The sequence below is a fragment of the Mytilus californianus genome, unplaced genomic scaffold, assembly GCF_021869535.1.
Source record: "Mytilus californianus isolate M0D057914Y unplaced genomic scaffold, xbMytCali1.0.p SCAF_4, whole genome shotgun sequence".
Taxonomy (NCBI): Eukaryota; Metazoa; Mollusca; class Bivalvia; order Mytilida; family Mytilidae; genus Mytilus; species Mytilus californianus.
This window is the reverse complement of record NW_026262690.1, coordinates 91336426-91363988: the sequence shown is the minus strand read 5'-3', so window position 1 is coordinate 91363988 and position 27563 is coordinate 91336426. Positions and strand designations below refer to the sequence as shown.

General features: G+C 31.1%; 2 protein-coding genes across 2 annotated transcripts in view; one reads left to right on the top strand and one right to left on the bottom strand.

Moving 5' to 3' along the window:
- Window positions 1–295: 295 nt before the first annotated feature.
- The window catches only part of LOC127738878 (conserved oligomeric Golgi complex subunit 2-like), a 30258-nt gene continuing 2990 nt past the window's right edge, over window positions 296–27563 (bottom strand). Inside the window, exons 2-18 of the mRNA XM_052250347.1 lie at window positions 27212–27373; window positions 26045–26110; window positions 24659–24739; window positions 24039–24127; window positions 23110–23215; window positions 22548–22727; window positions 15550–15656; window positions 10986–11109; window positions 10230–10369; window positions 9332–9393; window positions 7579–7745; window positions 6867–7031; window positions 5832–5907; window positions 3621–3766; window positions 2756–2892; window positions 1292–1463; window positions 296–446 (exon numbers count right to left, since the gene is read on the bottom strand). Coding sequence (XP_052106307.1) covers window positions 348–446; window positions 1292–1463; window positions 2756–2892; window positions 3621–3766; window positions 5832–5907; window positions 6867–7031; window positions 7579–7745; window positions 9332–9393; window positions 10230–10369; window positions 10986–11109; window positions 15550–15656; window positions 22548–22727; window positions 23110–23215; window positions 24039–24127; window positions 24659–24739; window positions 26045–26110; window positions 27212–27373 — 2079 coding nt within the window. The 3' untranslated portion in view covers window positions 296–347. The remainder of the gene's footprint in view (window positions 447–1291; window positions 1464–2755; window positions 2893–3620; window positions 3767–5831; window positions 5908–6866; window positions 7032–7578; window positions 7746–9331; window positions 9394–10229; window positions 10370–10985; window positions 11110–15549; window positions 15657–22547; window positions 22728–23109; window positions 23216–24038; window positions 24128–24658; window positions 24740–26044; window positions 26111–27211; window positions 27374–27563) is intronic.
- LOC127738899 (complement C1q-like protein 3) lies at window positions 17096–19101 on the top strand. Its single transcript, XM_052250383.1, has 3 exons — window positions 17096–17204; window positions 17328–17381; window positions 18666–19101. Exons 1-3 carry the CDS (start codon window positions 17123–17125, stop codon window positions 19079–19081), a joined length of 552 nt encoding a protein of 183 aa, XP_052106343.1. The 5' UTR covers window positions 17096–17122; the 3' UTR covers window positions 19082–19101.

Sequence of the window (27563 nt, the reverse complement as noted above, 5' to 3'; positions counted from 1 at the left end):
GGAGAAGCAGCAAATCCCAATGTTCAAGTCTTTTGTTTGATCAGGCAAACCCTCCTAACTAAGGTGAGTACCACAAGACCACCAGGGCATTTAAGTCTATCAAGGAAAAAGGACTAATATTGATATGCATTCATGTGGCATTAGAATCTACCATTGACAAATTTATAAATTTTTGTGCACAAAATGTATTTATCAGTCATTAATTTGGATTGAACATGGTTTCCTTATATCTTTACTAGGAATATATCACAGAGTGAAAACAAGACATCATATCAGAATGGAAAATAATATAACACAGATTCCATATTAATTTAATATATTATCCCTCTGTATAAAAATAATCACAGTTAGTTACTGGTAGTCATAGCTGATTTAGCTTCACTTGACAACTGAAGTAATTTCTGATAATGTTCTAGCACTGCTGGGTCTACACCATAATTTGTTATCTACAAAATATAAATATATATATATAGTATAAAAAGTTTCAACGGATTATCATACCTCATACTTTTGTGTGTACCTCACTTGTACTGCTTAAATATATACCTCATACTTTTGTGTGTACCTCACTTGTACTGCTTAAATTTATATCTCATACTTTTGTGTGTACCTCACTTGACTGCTTAAATGTATACCTCATACTTTTGTGTGTACCTCACTTGTACTGCTTAAATGTATATCTCATACTTTTGTGTGTACCTCACTTGTACTACTTAAATGTATACCTCATACTTTTGTGTGCGTCTCACTCCTACTGCTTAAATGTATACATCATACTTTTGTGTGTACCTCACTCCTACTGCTTCAATGTATACCTCATACTTTTGTGTGTACCTCACTCCTACTGCTTAAATGTATACCTCATACTTTTATGTGTACCTCACTTGTACTACTTTAATGTATACCTCATACTATAAAGTTGTATATGATAAAATCATAAATTAGTACAATTTAAATATATCCTGTCTCCTAGTACTATCATTTTATGTATTGTCACATTTTAAACCAAAAATAAAAAGGTCTACTGTTTAGTTTTTTTGTTTTTTTTAGGGATGTTAAATTTTTTAGTGTTCACGTTTTCTTTTGCAAATTCAATGATGTGAATATGTTTTTTGTTTCTAATATCGTTTTTCATTCTGCAAGGTCCTTGAATTATCATAAATCAAACAATTGGAAGTTTTGCTACTGATGACAATTTCAAATTAAGTAAACAGTAAAAAACCAAAGAATTTCTACAAAAAAAAACAATACAGGGAGCTTTTGAGAGTCTATGGTCAAATCATTCACATACCTGCTGCCCATAGTTTTCTATATCTATCACAACTTGCTGTCTTATCTTATCATCATCTGTCAACCCTTGTGATCCTGCACTCTTATCTGTCCCTCTGCCCTTCTTCAGTCTTTTTAAACTTTCTTCCATTTTCTTTACAGAAGTCAGAACATCAGAGGTTGAAGAATAATATCTAAATATTAACATTATAAGTTTTAATATGTGTCAGAATAAAAACTTGTTTTGTTTTTGACATTTGGTTCAAAGGCTGTAAGAGGAGAATTTGACCTTATTTCAGGATAAATATAAAAAATTTAGTTTAAAAAACAGTCGGGAACAATTACTGTAAACCGGGAAATTTTCGCGCTGTTTTTATTTCGCGATTTATTAACACAACCTAAATTTGCGCAGTTTTGAATTCGTAATTTTCCTGTGGCCTATAAAAATATTTTCATAAATGATTTAGAAAGGGAACAGTTTTACATGTATCGTAAATCAAGTGATAAAATCAATCAGAAAGCTTTTGTTTTCGGTTCATTAATGTTAAAGGAGATTAAAAGTTGTGTCATGTTTGCTTGTAAAAATACATACACAATAACAGAAAAGAAGACCTAATTAAGAGTGAATTCAAATAAAATGTTGTCAGGATTAATGCTAATTAATCGATCTTTTGATCTGATTGATCTGTGTCGCAGATTCAACGAGGTAATACTTTTAAAAATGATTGACAGGTGTCATTTACATATTTGTAACGAGTGTTGTTTACATAAGAATATTCGTAATGTCCACTTGCTTGAGATGTCTTCCATGTTAATACGATTAGCTTGAGTTAAAGTCATGATTTCTTACATTGCTTTTCATTTAGAAATACAGTTATAATTTGAGATATAGATCTTTCGTCAGACTCTGTAAAAACGCTGTTATACAGTGGTCCTCTACATCATATCCATATCATATACGTACATGTATGGTCTTCATCTTATGAATTGAGTTTCCATGAAATTTTCGCGTTTCAATTCTTACCGCGAAAAAAGTGAAAATAAAAATGCCGCAAAAATTGCCCTGTTTACAGTATAAAAAAAAAAAATTCAAAATCTAAAAATGTGAATATATACTAAAATTCAGTTTAAAAATATGATTCAGGAATTGTTGTCAACATGTTTATTAAAAGATTTCTTTCATGCAATGTATGCCAATTATTGGACACCAACAGTTTTATTATTTCACCAGAGTAATATGGATTTCATTACATCATAGAGTTTACAATACTTCTAGGTAAAAATTTAACTAAACCGACCGTTTAACTTCGCAATACTTTTAATAAATAGCTGTCGTACTGGAAATCATACATAATCCTTCTCTTAGTTATTTCATATGATTGCCATTTGCTTATTTTATCCACTACTGTTTCTTTTCAGTGGTTTTTATTTTGTTGTTTTTTTTATTGGACTATTTAACTAAAATTTCTCTTGAAAGAGTACATACTGTTCAGCAAGTGAAGAAAATATATCCTGTAAAAGACCATTCTTGACACTTTCACTTAGAACACTGCCACTGTCTTCCAGTAGATTTGTGAGTGGTTTACAAACATTCTGTATGTACTGAGAAGGCTTACTAGGTACCTGAAATTGTTCATCAAATTGATTTGAATGTATTTACATTAGTAAAACCAAATCAAACTTTTTCTTTAACTTCATTACCATTATACTGTACAGTTAAAATGCCGTTAATAATTAATGTAAAAATTCAGAGTTTAAGAATTTTTCATCTGAAGGTCCCCAGGTTTTTTCTTCTGTGAATTGTTATCAGTGAGGGAAATGCTGAACTAAATATGAAATTTGAAAATTAATTCATGGTATAAAATTCCTAAATGCCCTTGACAAAACTGTAAGCTTAGGAACAGTGCTTTTCTTTTCTGTTCTTTATCTCAAAGTAATAGCAAAGCAAAAGCTTAAACCTCACAAAAAGTTTGAGGTAATTCGCCGCAGGTGTTTGAGTTGCATATTTTGCTTAAATAGTCTTTGATTGCTTAAATAGTCTTTGTTTGTGTAGATTTTTTTCAATTCAGCAAGTTTTCCAGTTTGTGCAGGGTTTAGTTTTGACAGGTTTTACTGTATAGTGTATGTGTAAAGTTGTTACTCTTTGGTTAGTTTTAAAGATCTTTATGCCCTAAATCTAGGTAAAGAAAAAAAAAATTAAATTTAAGAAATCTTTTCTTGTGGTTTTTTTCTTACTTCACAATTTTTGTTTTGTTTTTTGATTGAAGTGTATTTCTTTAATTTTGATGAAATTTGGTGATTCTAATTTCTAAGTTCTGTGGATCTTACTCTGAAACTGTGGAATATCTTACCTCTCGATTGGTTCTCCTGTATAACCTTGGAACGTCATTGACTTGTTTTAGATGTACAGCACACTGACTACACACATCCTGTACAATATAACTCTGGAATTGTGGGAGTTCAGATTTAATCTGGTCACTACTCTCTCTGATATTATCTGTAATTCAATATTATTTTAACTTTTTTTTTTTATATATAACAAAAGTATTGAATTTTTAATGAAAATGAAGATAACTGTACAAAGAGAATAAATTCATTACTCCTATTGAAAAAAATACAATGTAAGCTAAAAAATTAGACAAACCTACATGAAACTGCTATACAATGAATCTATTTAACACTGACTCTAAATATACTTTAAATTCAGAATTTTTTGCAATGTTTTTATCATTGTGCAAACTGCACTGCAATGGACTAGGATTTGCCAAAAAATACAAGCTTTTAAAATTTTAATAGCATTACCATTTTCTGAAATCGCAATAATCAATGCATGTAAAATTTTCTTAATCTACAGTACTGAAAAAAGATGATTTTGGTTAGCGTGCCTTTACAAATGAAAATTACTGTTACACTTTGCATGATAACATATTTTTTTAAATAGCAACTTGAAAACAAAAAGAAATATTTAAAAGAGGAACAATGACAAAAAAAGATGACTGGTGAATTTATTATGCCTTCGTCCACCAAAATAAACCAGGGCTTCCAAAACGGTCATATATTCCGGACTTGACCGAAACTTTCATAAAAAGTCCGGCTGCTCTCAGCCTCAAACGGTCAAATAGAATTAGTTTGCCACTTTTTGTTATTCAAGGCATTTTCATAAAACGGTCATTTCAATTTTTACCAACTATCGATCGATAAAAATGTCCGTTTGGGGCTTTGGGCATGTCCGTTTGGGCATTTTAGTTTATAATTGTGGCAATCTATTTCACAAAGATATTTCGGTCATAATTGGGTTTAATAAAACAGATGCAGCATATTTCAGATACTTTGAAGTGTCTCAGTTAGTCTAATCCTCTGGGTACATAAATGTACGGCTTGGTCTTTAGCTTGTGTACATCAATACAAAGTAGAAAAAACACGTTTTCTTTTATTTAAATAACAACAAGCTGTCAAACAATTATCACTTCAATAGTAATATTGAAGCCATAAATCATTCACTGATTACAGGTTGTTACCTTTGATGAGGTGTCCTTAGCTTGTCTTAATCAATAGAATTAATGATGCATAACAATGGACATAAAGGTGATCAGGTAAATGATGTCAAACATGTAAGCGTGTATGGAATAACATCCTATTTAATTACGCTTTGTAGATATTATTTTAACTGAGCATTCAGTTTAAAAAAAAGTATCCTGAGATTTTAAAATAATACTTCAAATAAGAATATTTATAAATGAATTTGTATGATATTCATTATTTTATTTAAACACTGTACATCGTGTTAAATACTGGGGTAGGCTAAAGGGTATTCAAAGTTATTTTCTTACATTTCAGCAGTTTGCATCTAATTAATTTAGTCTGAAAGATTGAAATTATAAGAAATACGATAATAAATATGATTTGACGAAAAATTTAAAAAGGTTTTAAACGAATAATCGTCAGAACCACGTTGTTTGAACTAGTACACGTGTGCGCATGTGCGCTGGTGGGAAATTTAATTATGCATCCTAATTCTTCAAAAATGCTAAAATTATCATTGATACATTTATCTAACGTTCATTTTGAGTAATTTCTTGAAGAAATAACTTGGAAAGAGCTACTTAACTCAATCATGCTTTGTGAACGTACACGGATTTTACGTATCCGTCTCCGGTCCGTGATTTACCATTGTCAAGTCAATATCCGGATTAGGAAAATGTGCTTTTTAAAAACGAAAGTAAAGTTTTTGACAACGTTATTTTGCACAAATAAAGAGTCTAAGGCAGAATAAGAACGCTGATGTTGCACACTTCCAATGATTGCACTTTCAATTTAACAGTTTACGTCAGAACATCGAATTTATATCAAAGTAAAGTTAAATATCGTTTTAATGTCAATCATTGGTTATATGATGGCCAACTGATTACCATAATTGCCTTTTGTTACTAAGTCTAAAGGGATTAAAATCGGGATAAGATATAAAATGTCCGGCTGGCTCAAATATTTTTTGGAAGCCCTGAAATAAACCCATTTTTTTTACATTTTAAATCAAATGCAACTGTCTACCTTTGATAACTTACCTAATAAAGAATCTACATTATCAACTCCCAAGGCACACAATCTTGGTTTCAGTACATCCGCAAAAATTACCGATACCTAAAAATAGAAGTCGTTGCTATAAACAAAATTACACAGGTATTTATATGGGTTTTGATTGGTGTCTGAAAGTGAAACACAAAATTTCTAAAAAGTAATTTTAGCTAAAAAAAAGCAAGACTGTGCCATGAGTGAAAAATGACTAGATCTATAAGAAAATTTTTCCTTCATTTTTTAATCATATTATCTACAAAGACTTAGTAAACAAGCTTTCTGAGAGTATTGCATGGCAATACATAGTCCTCTGCCGGTGAAGAATTTATTGTACTGGAACAAAATGCTAACTTGATCTATAACTTGTCATGGTGTAAACTATATAACATATATAAAGTCAATATCTTCAAGCATGATGAAAAAAAAATTTGGAAAATTGATTATTTGAGTGAATTTACTAAGTCCAAGGACCATAACTCTGCACAAAATCATCAGACGGAACAAAATTCGAATTTGATCTGTAACTTGATAAGATAAAACTTTATACTAATTATTAAATCAATATCTTCAAGCATGGCGACAAAAAGTGTGAAAACCTGATTTTTTTTAGTGAATTTTCTAAGTCCAAGGACCATAACTCTGCACAAAATCATCAGACTTGAACAAAATTCGAACTTGGTCTGTAACTTGATAAGATAAAACTATATACCAATTATTAAATCAATATCTTCAAGCATGACCAAAAAAAGTGTAGAAAACTGATTATTTGAGTGAATTTTCTAAGTCCAAGGACCATAATTCTGAATAAAATCATCAGACCGGAACAAAATTCGAAATTGATCTGTAACTTGTCATGATAAAACTATATACCAAGTATCAAATCAATATCTTCAAGCCTGAAGAAAAAGAGTGTGGAAAACTGATTTGCCAGACAGACAGACCGACAGAGTACAAACCTAAAGTCCCCTTTGACTTCGTCGGTAGGAGACTTATAACCCTGAGACAGTAAACATAAATTTAAACACCTGCTGTGACAGACTTTCCACATCAGATATTAGACAAAGTATCTGTCCATTAGTTATTGGAGGCTGTACTGGTACTGTTGGTCCATCATTCTGTTGTTGGCCTTCTGGAGGATTGTCTTCATTTACTGGATTTGGTTTAACCTCTGTACTTTTCTTGTTTACAATCTGCAATTGTAAGCATAAATTTTGTTTCAGCATATTAAACAGATATATTGGGTAATAAAGACAGCTTCCCAACAGAGCATAGCAACAAAAAATGAAAATCTAGAATTCACTACTGTGGATTCATTATAGTTCTAGGGAGACCAATTTTAAAGAATTTTGTGTGTGTAGGTGAACCATTTAAATGTTCAATGTAGTACACATTTTCTATAGACTTGATTGCAGACTTTTGGCAAAACCCGGAAATCAAATATCCACGAAAATACAATTTTTTCTCAATCCAAGAAAATTAATGAATACACAGTATATGACCTTCAAGGATGAATAAGTGCCTTTCATCATAATTAAAATCTATAAATTTGTCCCTTGAAAAAAAATTGTGAAATGTTCATCCCAGTGATAAAGAGATAAATGCACATAAAACAGTTGCCACGGATACTACAATGATCAAATAAAAGTGATCCCTATGTGTTACTTCAGTTTGGTTTTCACAATAAAAGATATAAATATCCAACTCCCTCAAAAGGGTGGTTGTAGGATAAATATCTACCTCATCTTGATATAAATCATGAATCCATGTGGCATATCTACTGAACATCTGTAATGTGAGCCTCCAGAATTTCTGACATAGAGGCTGTAGGTATATATCTTCCTCCCAACATCTCCGCACACATTCCTCTAATGTTACCGTTGAATGAAGATGGAAATGTTTATTACCTGTAGAATGAAGAATAGTTTGAACAATGAATACAACAATTTCAAAGAAACTAAAATCTTAACAATATGGAGCACTTCAAAGCACCATAACTGTTGTATTGTGGAATTTTTTTCCGAATTAGTTATTCCATGGCCATTAAGGTTTTCATCGTTAGTTGAAGTTGTAAGGTTGCATACATCATTGTTTTCATTCTGTTTCTGATCTTTAGTAGATAATTGGCTCATGGCAATCGTATCACATTTTTTCTTTATACACCATAACAACCCTAGAATTTGAATGACTTGGTATCCAACAAGAAATCCTGTACATTAGTCTAGGCTATTGAGTGGCTGTAACTTTTTTTCTGAGAATCTGTAAATGTTTTTTCACCCTATGGACATTTTTTTTTACATTGGTAGAGCAACTTGCCTTTAGCAGTTTTTTAGGCTAAAAGTATAATCTGATAAATGAAGACTATATATACAGTAACCTAGGTATATATATAATGTTATCTCTATTTTGTGCATTTTTTCCTTTGATCTTTTATGTGATAATTTTTCATATCATGCTACTGGCTTGAGATGGAAAATTATCATCGGAAACTAAAAACACACGTGATGTTGTCAATGTAAACATCAATGACTTCACAGGCAAAATAGCGATAAACAGATTATATAATTTAAGTCAGGAATCTGATGTTCAGTAGTTGTCGTTTGTTGATGTGGTTCATAAGTGTTTCTGTGTTTTATATAGATTAGACCGTTTGGTTTTCCCGTTTGAATGGTTTTACACTAGTAATTTTTTGGGGCCCTTTATAGCTTACTGTTCGGTGTGAGCCAAGGCTCCGTGTTGAAGACCGTACTGTGACCTATAATGGTTTACTTTTATAAATTTTGACTTGGATGGAGAGTTGTCTCATTGGCACTCATACCACATCTTCTTATATCTATCAATGGTCTTTCAATATTGAGGATGTTTCTCAACCACATCTCTTCTCAGGGCTATTGCCCTTTGATGAGATAGTAGCTGAGAAACAGCCAACCGTTTAAAAAACCATCGACAATCTTTAATAATCATACTGGAAAAAATCATGCTATTGTTTGAAATTATGTCTGTGCAAAGTCAAGATCTTCATCAGTGGTTGTCTTGGCCTACAGTTTTTTAAAAACTTTTGATAGCAGATATTTGGTAACCTCTCAGTTGAATTTATTCAACAGGTCTAGACTCAGAAAGATGTTGTTGGGTTCTTGTCAAATCTATGATACATTTATAGAATACAGCCTCAAGAACAACTAAAACATATCTGTTTTATATACACAACACTATAAGTTGCTACCAATCACAATAATCTTTGTTTGTTTGTTTGTTTTTTCTGGAGTTTTTAAAAACACCTTTATATTTCACTCCAAATTTACCATTTCAGAATCTAATGCATTCTGGGTAATCAAAAGCATACATCAAAACATTGTGATTGTATAACAATGTCTCAAACAATGGAAGTTCCACCAATGAGGTGACATTACTTTCATTTGGGGCATGAATAATAAAATTACCCAGTCCTTTAGATAATGAAATGGCGAATTGTCCCTGAATGATTGATACTAACCTTTCACTGTATTTAAACCAGTACATAGAGCTGTCTCTAACTGTCCTGCTATATCTTGAAACCTAAAAAATTATTTTAAAAATTCAGTATACTGGCAATCTGTTCAAAGCTTTAAAACCACAAAAGTAAACTAAATTTATGATCAGTCTACAAGGAATCTGTTTGGAGCAGCAACAACAAATAACAGAAGTAAATGAATTTATGATAATTCTTTACATTGTAAAATTGAGAATGGAAATGGGGAATGTGTCAAAGAGACAACAACCCAAACAAAGAGCATGAAACAGCCCAAGGCCACCAATGGGTCTTCAACACAGCGAAGAAATCCCGCACTCAGAGGCAGGCTACAGCTGGCCCCTTAACAAAAAAGTGTACTAGTTCAGTGAAAATGGACGTCACACTAAAACTCTGAAACATATAAATGTACTAAAATTAAAAAAAACATACAAGACTAACAAAGGCCAGATTTTATATGCTATTTTTTTTTTCTTTATATGTCACATTAATTAAGAAAGTTTTCAGTCTATCTTATGCCAAATCAAGATACTAGCATGAGTAGTACAATGTTAGTAATCGGAAACAACATTTCAGAGTCAAATCACTAGACTTGGAGAAACTGTAGAAAGCGCCAAATAGAGACAAATGACATGATTTTACCTTTAAAGGTATTTTTGTGTAATATGTTAGCATATCATAGTTAAGGTTGATTCATGTAAGATATTCCTTTTTCAATGTGTTTTAAGCAAAGTGTTTTAAGCAACATACATTTTTATTGATTTTTCTTTCAGCAAGATCTCAAACTAAATATCAATCACTGTAGGAAGAAAATTTTACTGATCTTTTATTCATCCATGTACCTTCCATATTTTCATTTCGATTAAAGCAAAAATGTAATTACCTTATTTGGAAATATACTGGTAAACTCCATTTATTCATAAATGTATGGTAACTTGAATGTTCTCTTAATCTTTTAACGCTAGCTTTAGATCCACAAAGTTTCTCAAATTTACACAGAAAATCCATGCTGGTGTTGTATTTCTGCAAATAAATTGTATTAATCACTATTCATTCATTAGTTTTGGAATTCTCCAAAAAGTTGCTTCTTATTTCTTGCATTAGCAAATGAACTTTTTTTCTCTATCGGGAGGGTAGTTTATATACACATGTATATTCATAATAGGAAACTCCATTATATTTGTCATACATACGTAGAGTCATTATATGGATGAAATGAAACAAATCAATATTCCAGGAGTAAATAAAATACTTTAAAATAATTGGCCAAAATAAGAAATGGCTAGGTTGGGGGGGTGCAGAAAAATTGGTACTGTTTATGTTATTGCAATACAAATGGTTTATAATCTAATTGGCCATATATGGCCATATATACTATATAATAATGACATTATTATTTGATGTGTTTTAGGGACTATCTATGTGGAATAATTGTAAGAAATACTTGAGATAATGATGCCCTTATGTTTTTTTTTGTATTTGACTGGTACCCGGTATTCAGGTGCAGGTTGTTCAGGTGTAGGTTGTTAGTATGATCTGATCTTTTTGGTAATTCCTTTTATCTTTTCATATATCTTGCAATGAGTTTAAAGTTAAAAGATTTCCAGATTTGCTTGTACCGGTAGATAATAAAATTTACCTTATGAAAAACTGCTGGATTTCCAGGTGCGAATATTGATGAAGTTCCTGTTTCTATATCACTGACCACCTCAGGCCATACTGCATTTACTAAAAAGTCATAACCTCTTACTGTATCAGATGAGCTACAATAGAAGTATGTGCATACTATACAAATGCAATGATTTTGCCAGCGCTTGTCACATTTGCCTAAATGAAACAATTTTCAAAATGGTGAAAGTATTTCTAATATATTTTGTCACTTAAATTTAGAACCCATGCCATTGTTAATAGATGTTCACAACAGGTGTTTGAAATGTATGTATGTCTACATAAAAACAAATAAGATGAGATATGATTGCCATTAAATCAGACAAATATCTAACAGAGAACAATTAACATAGATGTAAGCAACTATAGGTCACTGTACATACAGAATATTTTCAGGTCTATTTCATTGAAATGAATGTGGGATGGTAAGAAAGGGAACTTTCATTTTTGAGGGCCCTTCCTACTATATGACATCCATTTAATTGGAATAGCCTTAAACAGAGATTTTTTTATTATATTTTATTGTTGGGTTGTCTCATTGACCCTACAAATCAACCAAAATGTCAGATTTCAGATATTGATATTGAAAAAAAAAAAATCTGCTGTTGTCTTTGAAAAGTGTTACAGGTACTTGCATTTTAGTTTAATACTTTAACAAGTTAACAAACTTTTGTTGAACATTCTACTGTAGAATAGCTCTATCAACCATTCATAAAGAAAATTTATATATTACTGTATCTACATACTGTCCAGAGGTCTACGGTATTGTAGGGTTAATTATTGCATAAGTTTTGGTGATAATTGTCCAGAGTAAATTTTTATATTGCACCAGCTTGTGAGTGCAATATATATTCTGAGAAATTATATTCATCAATATTGATGAAATGAGCCTTTTATTGTAAAGCCGAACTTGAAAACTGTTTCAACAATTTTTTGGCACTGATGACACCGATAATTTGAAGCTATATTTGCAATAGTGCAATATCACAGAATATTTCATGCTTACTTTCCATTTTGTTCTGTGGGAAATATTAAGTTGCTATACAATAAAATGCATTCTTTATGTGAAACATGCTTTATAATATATTCAATGAAAAGTGTAACTGTTTGTATAGCAATGTAGGCTAGTTCAGATCATCTTCTTATGCTTATCATCCACAAAATTTTATGTGAGAACTTGAATAATTATTCCATATTCCATAAACTTTATACACCATTATTTATATATAATACAAAAATACTACAAAAAGTCATATTATCACACCAAAAACCATTTATGTGTTACCCAATTTTCTTGCACATGGTCAATTAAATAATCAAAATTTTTGATTGAAAAAAAAACCTTTTAAAGGATTTCTAATAAACTTAAGGTAAATTCATCTGAAACGAAATGTTTTGAACAATCAAATACAAATTTCAAAACTTCAAAATGTTTGATACAAGAAAATTACTGAACACTTAAATGATTGTTGCAATGATTTATAAATAGTACCATAACCATATTACTACATACATAAGTCCCTCAGTTGAAATGGAAGAGTCCAATTTCTTTACATATACAGAATTTACATTTATCATGAATAGTCTAGAAAGGGAAAATAGCAGAATAGTAACCATAGATTTTGAGAATAATGATAAATTTCCACATTTCTCTCTTTAGACAATTTTTAAGATTACTTGAACTTTGAACTTCAAAGACAAAAATTTCAAAAAGCTCATGTTGGACTCGTACGTTAATAACAAATGAAAAGAATAGCATATATATCTTAAATTTTCCAAATACCAACCAAATTGTTCAATGTTCAATCAAATACAGTGAAAGCTGTGTGTCACCAGAAATAGTTATTAACTAAAAAAATTTGTATTCAAAGTCCAACAGTTGAAACATACAAAATAAAATATCTGTAAAATACACTTATCATGAGAGAATTACAGGTCAAGTTCAGATCAGTTTTACTCTTAAAAATCTGTAAAGCTGAAGGAGAAGTACAATGGAACATTGCTAATTTGTCATTGAACTTCAATCAAAATTAATTGGTTACTGTCATACTATATGTATAAGATGATTTCCCACAAATCATACCTTTCATCTCTAATCCAGTGAATTTTTAAAAATTTCAACAAAAACATATAAGTGATACATGTACAAATTCATAAGTGAAACATCTTAAATAGAACAGTTTTATTCTTTGAAAGTTTTTGTAAAATAAAAGTCCTCATAATAAGGAAACTCAATTATTAAAATTAATGCAGATTTCTAACTTCAAGTCCATTACATCATATTCATCTGCATGAAATGATTCTGAAATTTCACCATTTCATATATTGAATATTTTTTAACTTTTTGCAAATAAATAAAGTATCTGACAGCATTTCCTCAAACAGTAGTTAATAATATGGGGAAATAGTAATCTTTCAGGTATATCTCAGAGTGATTGAAGACAAAAATTAAGAATATCACGGAAAATAAATGGGGAATGGACACAGATGATGTCCCCCGCTTGGATATAACGTTATAAAGGGACATAACTCAAGAACGGTAAAAGTGACTCTACCCCAATTCGTACTTGATCTGAGTTTTGTGGTAATAAGCATTGTGTACAAGTTTCATAACATTTGGTTGAGGCAAACTTAAGTAAGAGAACAGAAAAAAAAAATTCAGCAATTTTTCAATTTGTAAAGGGACATACTCTAGAACACCAAAATTCAACCTTGATCTGTGTTTTGAGGTAATAAGCATTGTGTATAAGATTGATAACATTTGGTTGAGGCAAACCAAAATTAGAAAACGGAAACGAAAAATTCAGCAATTTTTATGTTTATAAAGGGACATAATTTATGAATGGTAAAAGAGACGCCACCCAATTTCCAACTTGATCTGTGTTTTGTGGTAATAAGCATTGTGTATAAGTTTTATTATATTTGGTTGAGGCAAACTAAAGTTAGAGAACAGAAACCAATTTTGGGGATGTACGCGACGGACGGACAGGACGTACAAGGGTAACACTTAATGCCCCCTTCGCCTAGTGGCGGGTGCATAAATTGTAATGGGTTCCTTGAAACCCTGTGTCTTGCCTGTGATTTCTGCTGTCAGTATGAAAGTGTAATGTTGCATGTAAAAAAATAAATGTGGATAGTGTCCACATGTGGACACAGATGATGCCCCCGCTTGCATGTCATATAGTTATAAAGGGACATAACTGAAGAACGGTAAAAGTGACGCTACCCAAATTTGAACTTGATCTGAGTTTTGTTGTAATAAGCATTGTGTGTAAGTCTCATAACATTTGGTTGAGGCTAACTTAAGAAGAGAACAGAAACTAAAAATTCAGCAATTTTTCTATTTGTAATCACGCACAACTCTAGAATGGCTGTGTATAAGTTTTATAACATTTGGTTGAGACAAACTAAAGTTAGAGAATGTAAACGAAAAATTCAGCAATTTTTATGTTTATAAAGGGACATAACTCAAGAATGGTAAAAGTGTTGCCACCAAATTTCTTACTTAATCTGTATTATGTAGTAATAAGCATTGTGTATAAGTTTCATAACATTTGGTTGAGGCAAACTAAAGTTAGAAAACGGAAACAAAAAATTTGTGATCTTAGTCTTGTGGTAATGAATATTGCGTATAGGTTTCATAATGTTTGATTGGGGCAAACTTAAGTTACAGAATGGAAACTAAAACTTTTGCAATCTTTCGATTTATAAAGGGGCATAACTCAATAATGGTTAAAGTGACACTACCCAAATTCAACTTGGTCTGTGTTTTATCAGTGGAAGTCAAAATTAAACATTGCATTGTATAAAGCATTGATTGTAGTTGATTCAACTATAATCATGGACAAAGGAAGATAACTCCAATTTTAAAAATAACTTGATATTTAGAAGAAAATAAAAATTTTGCAATTTTTCCATTTCTAAAGGTGCATAACTCTAGAACGGTTAAAGTGACGCCACCAAAATTCAAACTTCATCTGTGTTTTGTGGTAATAAGCATTTTGTATAAGTATCATAACATTTGGTTGAGGCAAACTAAAATTAAAGAACGGAAACGAAAAATTCAGCAATTTTTCCATTTGTAAACGGGCATAACTCTCGAACGGTTCAAGTGACACCACCAAAATTCAAACTTGATCTGTGTTTTGTGGTAATAAGTATTGTGTATAAGTTTCTTAACATTTGGTTGAGGCAAACTCAAGTAAGAGAACGGAAACCAATTTTGGGATGTACGTACAGACGGACAAGGGTAAAACTTAATGCCCCCTCCGCTACGGCGGGGGCATAAAAAAGGTCCATTTATCAGTAAAATATAGATTTTTCTTTTAAATCAAACTTTTTTCTTCACACACTTTTTTCTTATCTTGGAAGATTAGCTTAGGATCGCAATGTCTTGTTTCCATGACATAATGTTGCAGACTTGACAAAAATGAACATGTTTTAAGTGTGACCCTTTTCCTCATTCTGATCGTTTAATTGGCTTTACAAAGATTTAATTATATAAAGATTAACAATACTATGGATAAAAATATTACCCAGTTGTGACATCCCTGAGAATTTTACAATGTAGTGGCACAAATTCCAGGATTTTTGCATACATTCCTTGAAGGTTGTTAGCTTTCAAGAACTGTTCTGTGATTACCTATAAAATAAAACCATAATTGCTGAAGGTGAAAATTAATGTTAGTAGTTATGGTAATCAACCAAACTTAGAGGATCATTAATATTACATAACTAATTACATGACTGAATTTTATTGCGAATTTTTTCTTCTTCATAAAGTAAGCATCCTTTTTATTGGTGGTTAGAAATATCAACTACAATTCTGTAGCAATTAGCCCTTTATAAATGTTTTTTAATTTTTTTTTATCTTTTTATCCAATTTTCCATTTTCAGTAAAAGTCGTATTTTTTTATTTTACAATTATTTCATAGTGCATTTCTTTTAGACAATAAAGTCAAATTAAAAAAATTTTAAGTGTGGTGTACTACTATTGGGACAAATAATATCAAAATTATAGAAAAGTCTACCAGCTCTTACTCAAAATAATGACAATTCTATGTTAAGGGGGTCTAAAATTCAGTTTGACAGCTTCAGACATACTAGTTTTTGACCTTTTTTTACTGGACCAAACCACTTCTTAACATAAAGATTCAGCACCCAAATTTTTTTAACATGTAATTTCATCCCCTTACTTAATATTTCATGCATAAAATATAAAGAAATAAATTTGGAAAGTGTATGAATAAAATTTGCAAGTTATACACTGTCCACACAAGGGACTATATTTGTAGACAACGAAAATCTAAGGATGATAACTGTGTCCTCAGACCAAATAAAAAGAAACAATGGTAGATAATGGCATTCTGACATTTTGAGGTGACTTTTTTTCTCTATCAATCATATCTTTTAATATATAAACCAAACATGTACACTGACCCTATCTTTTCTATATCTATCAACAGCTGCCATATATGTTGATGGATCAAATTCTCAGATAAAATTTACAAACTAGATGCCCTAAGGAACATGCAGGTAAATTTTGGTAAGATTTGGCCTAGGAGTTTCAGAGCAGAAGAATTTTGAAAAAGTTAACTCAGAACTATGATAACGATGCAGGGCAAACAGACATAAAGTGTTGGCAAAAGCTCACATGGACCTTTTGGTCCATATGTGCTAATAAGCCAAGGATTCAGTCAAACTAAAGTTAATCTCAAACTATAAAGCAATATCATAAAATGTTCATTGTTTTTGGGCTGCTGTCACATTGACATATATCCCATATCGTTTTTAATCATCTGTAAATTAAGGAAAAAAACTATAAATATTTTTTTCTTTTTTCATATGAAATCTATATAGTCAAGGAAAAAACTATCAATAATTTCAAAGTAAGTTCTTTATTTTAACAACTTACCAGCAGAAAGTAATTTAATATAAACTATTTATATTCCTGTCATGTTATAGTGCATGATAAAAACTCATTATCCATATCTTTCTCATTTTAATTGATGGTTTGATTTCATCGAGTCAAGTGATTCCATCATTACTACCAGTGTATAAAAACATGAAAACACAGAAACAGTTAATTTGTCCAAAGTCACCATCGAAATGAAGTTGAGTTACTACACAGCCTTATTGACACTTTTGTTATTTGCAGAAATGGTTATTGGATCATGTGACACAAAATTAGGTAAATAAAATAATACTGTTTTTTAGCTGATAAATAAGATAACAAAAATATAGAATTATTATAAGGAACTACAAATGTAATATACTGGATGAAAACTACTGTTTCAAATATACTATTTTTCAGAGTGTTCGCTTCTTGGTGATCTCCTAGAAATGGCAATGAAAAATAAAAGTCCAGGTAAGTTTCATACTTATTTTCTTTTATATAATAAATGCAATATTTTTTGCAAAGGCATAAACTTTGGCTTTTTATAGTTAATGATTGTATAAAGCCTTGTTTGTGACGCTAATAATATTTATATTAATATTGAACTAGCGAACATATATAGGTTAGGAGAAATTTTTAAGTCTTCCACATCAAATTCATAATTGTTTATTTTTTGCCCAAAATTTTCATTTGTAGCAGATGCAGTATACAAAGAACAAACATACATATTTTTCAGAACATATATTTTATTTGAACTTGGCTTGATACAGGATAGAAATTATTGGCAAATCCTGACTTTCTATCTGCTTCTAATCCCAGGCCATATTCTTCCCAGCGAAATGAGGATATGAGTCGTCAAAAAATTTTGAAAATCGCTAAAACTCACCAACCAAAGGACATTAAAGCGAAGTCCAATCACTATCAAAATCAGTATAAGGGAGACAACTTGTGATTTACAAGTCTGACAAGTAAACAAAAATGGCGACTGACAAGGAAAATCCAGGTTTTCGAAACAATCATGGGCTAATACTGTCAACGATTAAATGAAATAAATACAGCGGCAACTTTAAACATCTTTGGATTTAAGATTCAAAACTATTTAAACAGAAAACCAAGCAACTGTTTGAGTTACCATTTTACGATGATTTTCTTCATGAGGATGTTGCAGAATCACTCAGCTGATTTGTTTAATTTTAATTTATAACAAGCCAACAAGCTGTGCTATCAAATCCTTGTATAAATAAATTTCATATTTCGAAACAATGTGCAGTTATTCTATACATATTATTCTTTTTTTACTTAACTAGTTTTAAAAAATCTGATAAAAACATTTCATCAATACAAACCATGAATAATTGTATAAATTTGATAATTATATATAGTTATGGATTAAAGGAGAGGTATGGGAAATTTCATGGAGACAGCAACCCAAATAACAGAAAAAAATGATGTTGTCTGTATTGAAAAAAAAAGAAAATATGATTGATGAAATTTCTCTCATTTTAAGGATGTCAAAATATCATGTGATTGCATACAATAAAATGTTGATTGTTTCATTACAGTTCTTTCATGCATATTTCCATTTTTACACTAGAAATCATTATTATATAAAATTACATCAAGAAAGGAGATTAAAGTGACAACAACATTAATCTTTTTAAAAAGATTTACAAATTAAGCAATTTTGATAGTTTCCAAGTTTCATACCTAACTGTCATTTTCTTATCTTATAGCTTATTCTTATATTCATTTTAGATAAAGACTGTCAGTGTCCAAGTAGAACCAAAATCCCAGCCTTTTCAGCAATGCTGACCAGTTCACAAACCCCTGGAACTGGTAAAGATATCAAGTTTGACAAAATTGTCACTAATATACTTAATGGCTATAATCCAACCACTGGTATTTTCACTGCACCTGTTGCTGGAGTTTATCATTTTTCTTATACAGTCATGACTCAGAATGGAAAATACCTAGTTGTCTACCTTACTCTTAATAATAACAAGCAACAAACTATATGGCTGAAAGGGTCTAGTCACGAATCAGGAACAACCAGTATTATATTAAATCTGAAGAAAGGGGACCAAGTTGCAGTTAAGTCAGCGAATGGTGCTTATACTATTAACAGTAATGGTAACATGTATTGCTCATTTTCTGGCTATCTCATAGCATAATAAAAGAAATTATTCTGTTAGTTTATCTAGTTTAAATTAAAATAAATGGAGAATGTGTCCATGGGACACAGATGATGCCCCTGCTTGCATATAATGTTATAAAGAGGCATAACTTGAGAACTGTAAAAGTGACACCACCCAAATTCGAACTTGATCTGTGTATTGTGGTAATAAGTATTGTGTATAAGTTTCATAACATTTGTTTGAGGCAAACTTAAGTTATAGAACGGAAATGAAAAATTCATCAATTTTTCCATATATAAAGGGGCATAAACTCCAGAAAGGTAGAAGTGACGCCACCCAAGTTCAAACTTGATCTGTGTTTTGTGGTAATAAGCAATATGTATAAGTTTCATTACATTTGATTGAGGCAAACTAAGGTTAGAGAACAGAATCCAATTTTGAGACAAAAGGGATGGAGGTACGGACAGACAAGGGTTAAACTTTAATAAAAAAAAATAAAGATTTAATGACAGTTGAAAGTGTGTGACTGTTAAAACTCTCTCCACTAGTGTTACATACTACAGTATTAGAGGTCAAAGCTATGCTTTATGTTTAATATTTTGAGAAGATTATTAATAATCATAAAACAAATCTGTTTGAATAAATAAGATAGGTATCTGCATTACACAGGTTACATGTTCTTTGTTTTCTTGTAGATCTAGTTTTTGTGTGGTCTCTATATCTATTCTAGTTTTTAAGATGATTGCCAAAAATGTCATAAACAAGTAAAAAAAATCATCATTTAAGGAAAATTTCTCCTATAATGAGTCAATCTGTAATTTCTGTTATGTTGATTTGTATATCTTTTCTAGCTGTACAAGCAGGATTTTTTTGGGGCCATCATAGAAATTTATCTGGATATGCCTGTAAGGGTCTAACTGACATTTACCTAACATTCCTTCATTAATTTTAGCATATTATTTGTTCCTTTGTCCTATGCTTATCCTTTTTAAAAGTAATTTGTAAAATGAACATCAGATAAAAATACTTAAATGAAACATGAGGAAACTGATGATTTGAGAGTTTATGAGGTTGCAACTAAAACAATATTATGAGTGGAGCAAGGTGAAAAAGATTTGATGTCTTTGTTTGTGTCATTTCACTAAATACATTCTCAAAAAGAAATAAAAATTATAATTTCCAGTAGGATTTCAATGTAAATTTTGACATCTGCTGGCAGTAATTTTGAATTTCTGATCAGCACACTTCAGCACTTTTTAAGGACTTTCAAAGGATTATATCTATCTAGTTTGGTTTCAATTCAGCTATTTTTGAGAAATTTTCCTAATTCAAAGCAAACAGAAATTTGAAAAGGTCATAGTAGCTATGTTTGATGAATCAGCACCAAAGTTACATCACTCAGATTAGTAAGAACCATGTAAGAACATCTATGTCAAGTGTTGTTTTATTCTGTTCATTGGTTCTAAAGGTCAAATTTTGAAAATTAACAGCCGGATGTGGACAGCAAGCAAAGTGAGTTAAAATGAATGAAAATCTCTCTTTCAGGGAAATTTTGGAATAACATTCACAATTTTAGTTGTGTTTAATTTATTTGTCTATCTTATTTTGCTGGTGGATGTTGCTATTCTTTGTTTCTCTCTCCCTGTTAAAAGTTTTCTAGAAACAATTTTAAAAAATGCACCAAAAAAAACTAAATAAAAGATGCTGAATGTTTTTGCTGGGTACAGTTTCTCTATGTCTAAAATTTATTGTAGTTTTCAAGATTATAGCCAAAACAGCATAACAAATCATTTAAAATTGTCATTAAGGGGCAACAACGTCTATGAAATGGACTGACAATAGTTTCAGAGAAAAGAATTTTGAAAAAATAAACATGAATTCTTGGTCTATGTGAGCTTACAAAAATATTATCATTGGTCCAAATAAACATGAATCAAAACCCTATGAGTACATTTGAATTGTGAAAAAAACTTTCATGTCTTTAGAATTTCCAAGATTTGCAGACTTTGGCTGCAAAATTATAAAAATCTGATTACATATTTGTGTGATCTATCAGGCCTCTACATTATCAATATTTCTAACATGTCCATTCGGACAAGTTGCAAGAAAATCAATTTGTCCGACCTCTGAACTCACTTGCCTGAATCCAAAGTAAAAAATCTTGCACATTGATAATGCGCACAGTCACACTTTGGGCTTTTAGCTTACCCGATGAAAGTAGTAATTTGTTGTGTTATATGAGTTTGTCTGTAACGAATTAAAGAATATTACATCAAAAATCGTTTTATTATTTTTTTAAAGTTTATTTGCCCTTCCAAAGTAAGTTCGCCAGCTTACTCAATGTCACTATCATGTGTAGAAATGATGAAAGCTTTGATTATCATCACTGCCCATGTCATCAGGTTCTTTGCTGAAACCTCATCCCCCCTTTCCCCCAATTTGCAGGAAAATTGAATTTCTGAACTTGTAATGTGGTCTAGATCTAATTTGTACTATTGTTTGTTTTGAATAAGAGAAAGATTTCATTTTGAACAGAAAATCGCTTTTCCTTTTTTTACCCCCTTAAAATATGAAGCCCCATTTTCCCTGATACTCCCCAAAAGAGACCCATTTAGACACTAAAATATTCAAGACTTACCCATTATTGTTTTTAATGTTTGTTTTTAACTATTGTCTTATAAATACTGAGCCTCAAATTTCCTCCAAAACTATTAAACTGTTAAACATTGTCTTTCGAGATTAGAATTGACTGAAATCTGTCCTTTATTCATAGATAGATAACCAATGAAAAAGCACTGGAAATAGGCTGGTTATATCATAAATCCCCATTGAAGAGGTATAATATATAGGTTGTTCCTCCGTTGAGGCAACCTGAATAATGTCAGTCATTATATTCTGCCGATCTCTGACTAATCTCCGATTGCTACAGACCGCTAGAGGGCACGGAGTTAATTGAGTAACGCAGAGGGGAAAATGCAGATAAATGGAAGTTATCCATTCTGTAGTCATATGGGTGAAGTTTTAACTTTCTTAAATCAATTTTTATTTTGATTCCTTCTTCCAGGTAAAACAACAACACGTGTGTAAAAACGCCTTGCACACATCCCAACTGTTTAAACATATTAAAGATCGTGATTCTAATGAACCGGATCTCTCTGGATTTATCTTCTCTGATAAGAAAGCTTCTGTCAGTGAGCATGTTTTATAATTGATTTTCCTCCCCTCACTTATGTTCCCCTGGTTCAATCAATGAATTTAGATTTGTATGATCAATAAAAAATAGTTCATGTTTTAGGCATTTGTTAGTCTTGGAAGGTTTATATGTTTTATATCATGGATGTTTCACTTGTCCCGTCGGACAACTCATATGGTGATTCTACTTGTCCGACTTGTCCCAAGTCTTTCTTTTGTAAGTCAAGCATGGCCTCTGAACTTTTTAGCTGATGTTTGAGATCCCTTAATTAATGCAAAATAAATATCAAAGTTTTAATTATTGTATTACCTTTTCCATATATGGTCGTACAACATTAATTCTGAACAAATTTTCAGCATCTTTAATCTTATCTATCAGGGCATATGTCCTGAGACATTGCTGCAAGATTTCCACATTCCCATTTTCTAGACCCTCAACAAAATGTCCTTCTAAACTGTATTGCAGTGTTGTTGTGATTGTTGTTATTCTCTGAAATAGAATTTAATATGACATTCTCAGAGTAGTATTACAGTGAATAACAGAATTTCTAAAGAAATATATGAGCAGAATGTATTTGTAAATGTTTGTGCCAAAATTACAACACAAAAAAATTGATACTGGAGCCAGAACTTTGGCATCATGGTTACCTATTTCCTGGGTAACAAGGGAGATAACCAAAATAATAATCCTAGTGGTAGATCTTGTATGCCTGCAATTTTAAATTGTTCTTATTATTGCATACAGTATAAACTGTACACTGCATTTTTTCACTGTACATAAACAAATATCTAGGTCTTCAGATGGTTACTTCGTAATACTGAGTTAAAAGTTTAAATTTATTTTGATTTTTTTCCAATGAAAGATAACTTACTGGTCTAATTTTGTCTACTAACGCATGTCCCTTGCTCTTTGTAACATTAAACTGTAACTTGTTGAATTCATTGGCTACTCTCTCAATCAGCTGTCCAGTTAGTGTTCTGTAATGAAGATGAACATCAAGTGGTTAATATTTCATGCTATACAACTGAGTTAGTTAGCAAAGTGGGTTAACAGAGATGAAGGTATGCCACTGGAAAACAGGATATTTTGTTTAGGGGTGAATTTTTGCTTTGCAGAAGGTCACTTACGGATCACTCCCAAGAGTTATTGCAAGCAGGGTAGTCTCAACACTGGGCAACAGATTTTAATGCCTTAACCTGACCAGACATTACTTTTTTTTTAATGTACAGGTACATGTATATTCATTGTCTTTAAATAGCTTAATCTCAAAGATATTGTAAAGGGAATCAATGGGGAATCAATGGAGGACACCCAATGCAATTAAAATTGCTTTGTCTACCTCCCAAAAACAAAAAACATAAAAATCAACTAAAAAAGAACAAAAAAGTGAAACCTAAACTAAAATCTTCAAGATTATAAAATAAGAAGATGATTGGCAATGAGACACCTCTCCACCAGAGACCAAATGACATAAATCTATAGTCATCATATGGCCTTCAACAATGAGAAAAACCCTTTTTATCATTAAATGTATTCCACTCACTGGTCATTGTTAAGTTATTTGTAAGAGATGAAGACAATATCAATCAGTGACTAAATGCTATTAGGAGACAAACTCTACCACATGTAACCTCTACAGGTCAAAAGTGAGCTTGACAAGAGAACCAGAAGCTCTGATGGCAATAACGGTTTATTTGCTTGGCTATTGGGTATACTTATGAAAGATGATGGAAGGATACTAAAAAGTTAAGCTTTAGTGAGACAAATGTTTTATGTCCAAAAAAATTCTAAACAACTCACCCGGTAGTGGACTCGTTGTCTGAAATACCCAGTAGTTTCTCAATTTTCTCAACTGAGCTTATGATATTCATCAGTCGCTGTAAGCATGCCTGAAACAGAAAGTATATAACTCTTACAAAACTTACTGCATGAGAAGAAGAAATTAGTTTTTTCCCTTTGTTTTTCATGATCTATTTCCACGTTCTAATAGTCTGGATAACCAGTTTGAATTGGCTTTCTAACAAAAGTTTAGGAGAATTTAACCTTTGTTAATTTCCCTAATTATAAAAATAAGAAGATGTGGTATGATTGCTAATGAGACAACTCTCCACAAGAGAACAAATGACACAGAAATTAACAACTATAGGTCACTGTACGGCCTTCAACAATGAGTAAAACCCATACTAAGAACATTTTCATTTTTTTTTACCCATATGCACAAAACATGTGCCAGGCAAATGGATATTGTATAATTTTATTAAAATTGATTAGATAACATGCCTTCATAGGAATATAAAATTATTGATGTTTACCCGACAAATTACTATATTTCAGTTCGAAACATGAGACAGACAGTGTTTTTGCGTAGACTAAAATTTGAGCTTTTAAAACAATCAAAATTTAAATGAACTTGTTTTAACCTTTTTCTCCCTAATTTGCTCCCTATGTTTTAGTTTTTCTTCAACAGCATGTACAGCTTCTTCCATTGCTACTTTCACAGTCTACAATGAAAAAAAATACAGTAAATCTATCAATGTTCATGACAAACTTAAATGGATGTTAAAATACTATTGCAGTTATTGACAAGGGTTTAACAAATTTTTGGGATATATTTCATCTAACATCATAAACAGTGTAAAAAGAAAAATCTTGTGGAACATCAATGGAAACTATCAATAATATAGAATTTTGAAGCCAGAAAAAAAAGAACATTTGAGCCTTGTTTCAACTGTAAAAGGCTTATTGTGGATTCATTATTATTCATAGAATATACCAATTTTCTTGGATTAAGTGGGTACAGGTGAACTACTATTCAAATGTTCAATGAAGTACAAATTTTCTATAGGTCTGTATGCAGACTTTTATAAAATCAAATATCCACTCAAACACAATTTTCCCATAATCCACGAAAATTGGTACCCACAAAAATAAATGAATCCACAGTATTTGAACAAGCCCATATTACTTTTAAGCTAATCAATACCTATAATATACACAAGACAATGCAGTTAACAAATGTCCTACTGGTTTTGTGGTGAAGCCGTATAATTGTTGATGATGGTGAGTAACAATACTCGGATTAGAAACTCTATCATATAAGTGTCATATCGATAGAATATAGAGGGAGATAATTCAGACTGAAATAATTCAAAATCATTACAGTTCACTTTGAAAAATCATCACAAGAAATTATTTTTTTTGATGATGACAATGGATGGCTGTTTAACATCCAAGCCAAATTAAATCTATATCTGGTGTAATATAAATAGGAACCTTGTTTTGTAAAAGACTGACATGCTGAGCTGAATTTTTTTAAAGGTGCTAGTTCACAAGGTAACAGTCCCAAGGAAGACAAGACACCCTACTCAGAAACATTATTCTAGATTTAGAGCCAACCAGTCTTTGCTTTTTTAAACTTTCAAATACTGTATATTTAGCTGAGAATAGGCAGATAGCAACTTTCTAGTCCTTTGACCTGACTGGGGATCTATCCAAAAAAACTCCTTTTTTGAGGTGAGCACAGTACCACAAGACCAGTTGATTATTAATGAATTATACTGCAAGTCTTAAACTATAGATCATGACCCTTTATATTGAACAAATTGCACTAGTTCTCTGTATTAAATAATTACTATTCTAATTCTAATTCTTTATTAACTTTGAGCCTTACGGCTCATCAGTGTATACATATGGCATATTACAAACAATATACTATGACAACCTTTAAACAAAATTTTCAAAAGTTTTATTTGTTCTCATCTCATCAACTTTGATTAACACCGAAGAAAGAAGTATAAAAGACTTACCATAACTTGGTCTTTCATTTCTCCCAATGGTACTGTTAGATTAGTGATAGCTTTGTCCATTCCAACCTGAAATTATGCTTGAGATTATATGTGATGCAAAAAGGAGTCAATGTTTGCTTTGAAGAGAATGTACATGTTAAATTCAATGTTTGCTTTGAAGAGAATGTACATGTTAAATTCAATGTTTGCTTTGAAGAGAATGTACATGTTAAATTCAATGTTTGCTTTGAAGAGAATGTACATATTTAATTCAATGTTTGCTTTGAAGAGAATGTACATGTTAAATTCAATAGATATAAGAAGATGTGGTATGAGTGCCAATGAGACAACTCTCCATCCAAGTCAAAATTTATAAAAGTAAACCATTATAGGTCACAGTACGGTCTTCAACACGAAGCCTTGGCTCACACCGAACAGTAAGCAATGTTTGCTTTGAAGAGAATGTACATATTTAATTCAATGTTTGCTTTGAAGAGAATGTACATATTTAATTCAATGTTTGCTTTGAAGAGAATGTACATATTTAATTCAATGTTTGCTTTGAAGAGAATGTACATATTTAATTCAAAGTTTGCTTTGAAGAGAATGTACATATTTAATTCAATGTTTGCTTTGAAGAGAATGTACATGTTAGTAACTTCAATATAAAAATAAGGAGATGTGGTATTATTGCCAATGAGACAACTATCCACCAAAGTTCAAATGAAGTGGATGTAAGCAATTATAGGCAACCGTAAGGCCTTCAACAATGAGAAAAACCCATACCAGAATGTACATATTAAATCATAAATGGCATATTACACACAAAAAAGAATTCCAACTTTTAAAAATTAGTTAAACTAATGTAATACTTGTGTCTAATCTATGCTGTCAAATATACTGTTTGACATTAAAGTTTGTTCAAAGTTTACTGTTTGCCAGCTTATTTTTCACTGACACTTTTTTTTGTGTATTTATCCCTTTCTAACTGACTTCATTTATTTTCTTGATTTTTCTAACTTCGTTGGTGTATTCATATAAGGGATGATATATTCCTTACAATTCAATCTGAAAAATTTAATTTTTCATTTTTTAGGCTTCATGTTTTCTTCAGAACCAACCATTACAATGTATATCAATTCATATTTGAAATGCCTAGTAATCAATTATATCTAGCAATACCCTTACCAAATTTGTAGATAAATTGACAAAATCAGCATAGTCTTTATTAATAAGTTCTATCATGGCACTGCGTAGAATTTTCAGGTAAGTGTTCAGGTCATCTCTTAGAGTCTCTAGTGGTACGCGTCTCCTGCATTCCATCACAAAATTATCTACATCAAATCCTTCCTGTAAATAAAAAGTGGCTCATTTTAGATGACTGCTGATAAAAAAATTTGCAACCCTTCTGTCATGTCTGTTAAAGCTTGAAAATGATTCTTTTAATATTTTTAAGGAATGTGTTGATGGGGGTTGTGAGGGTTGTTTACTTACTTTGATCAATTTTGGGAATAGGAAAGTTTTCAAGGGATTTAACAAC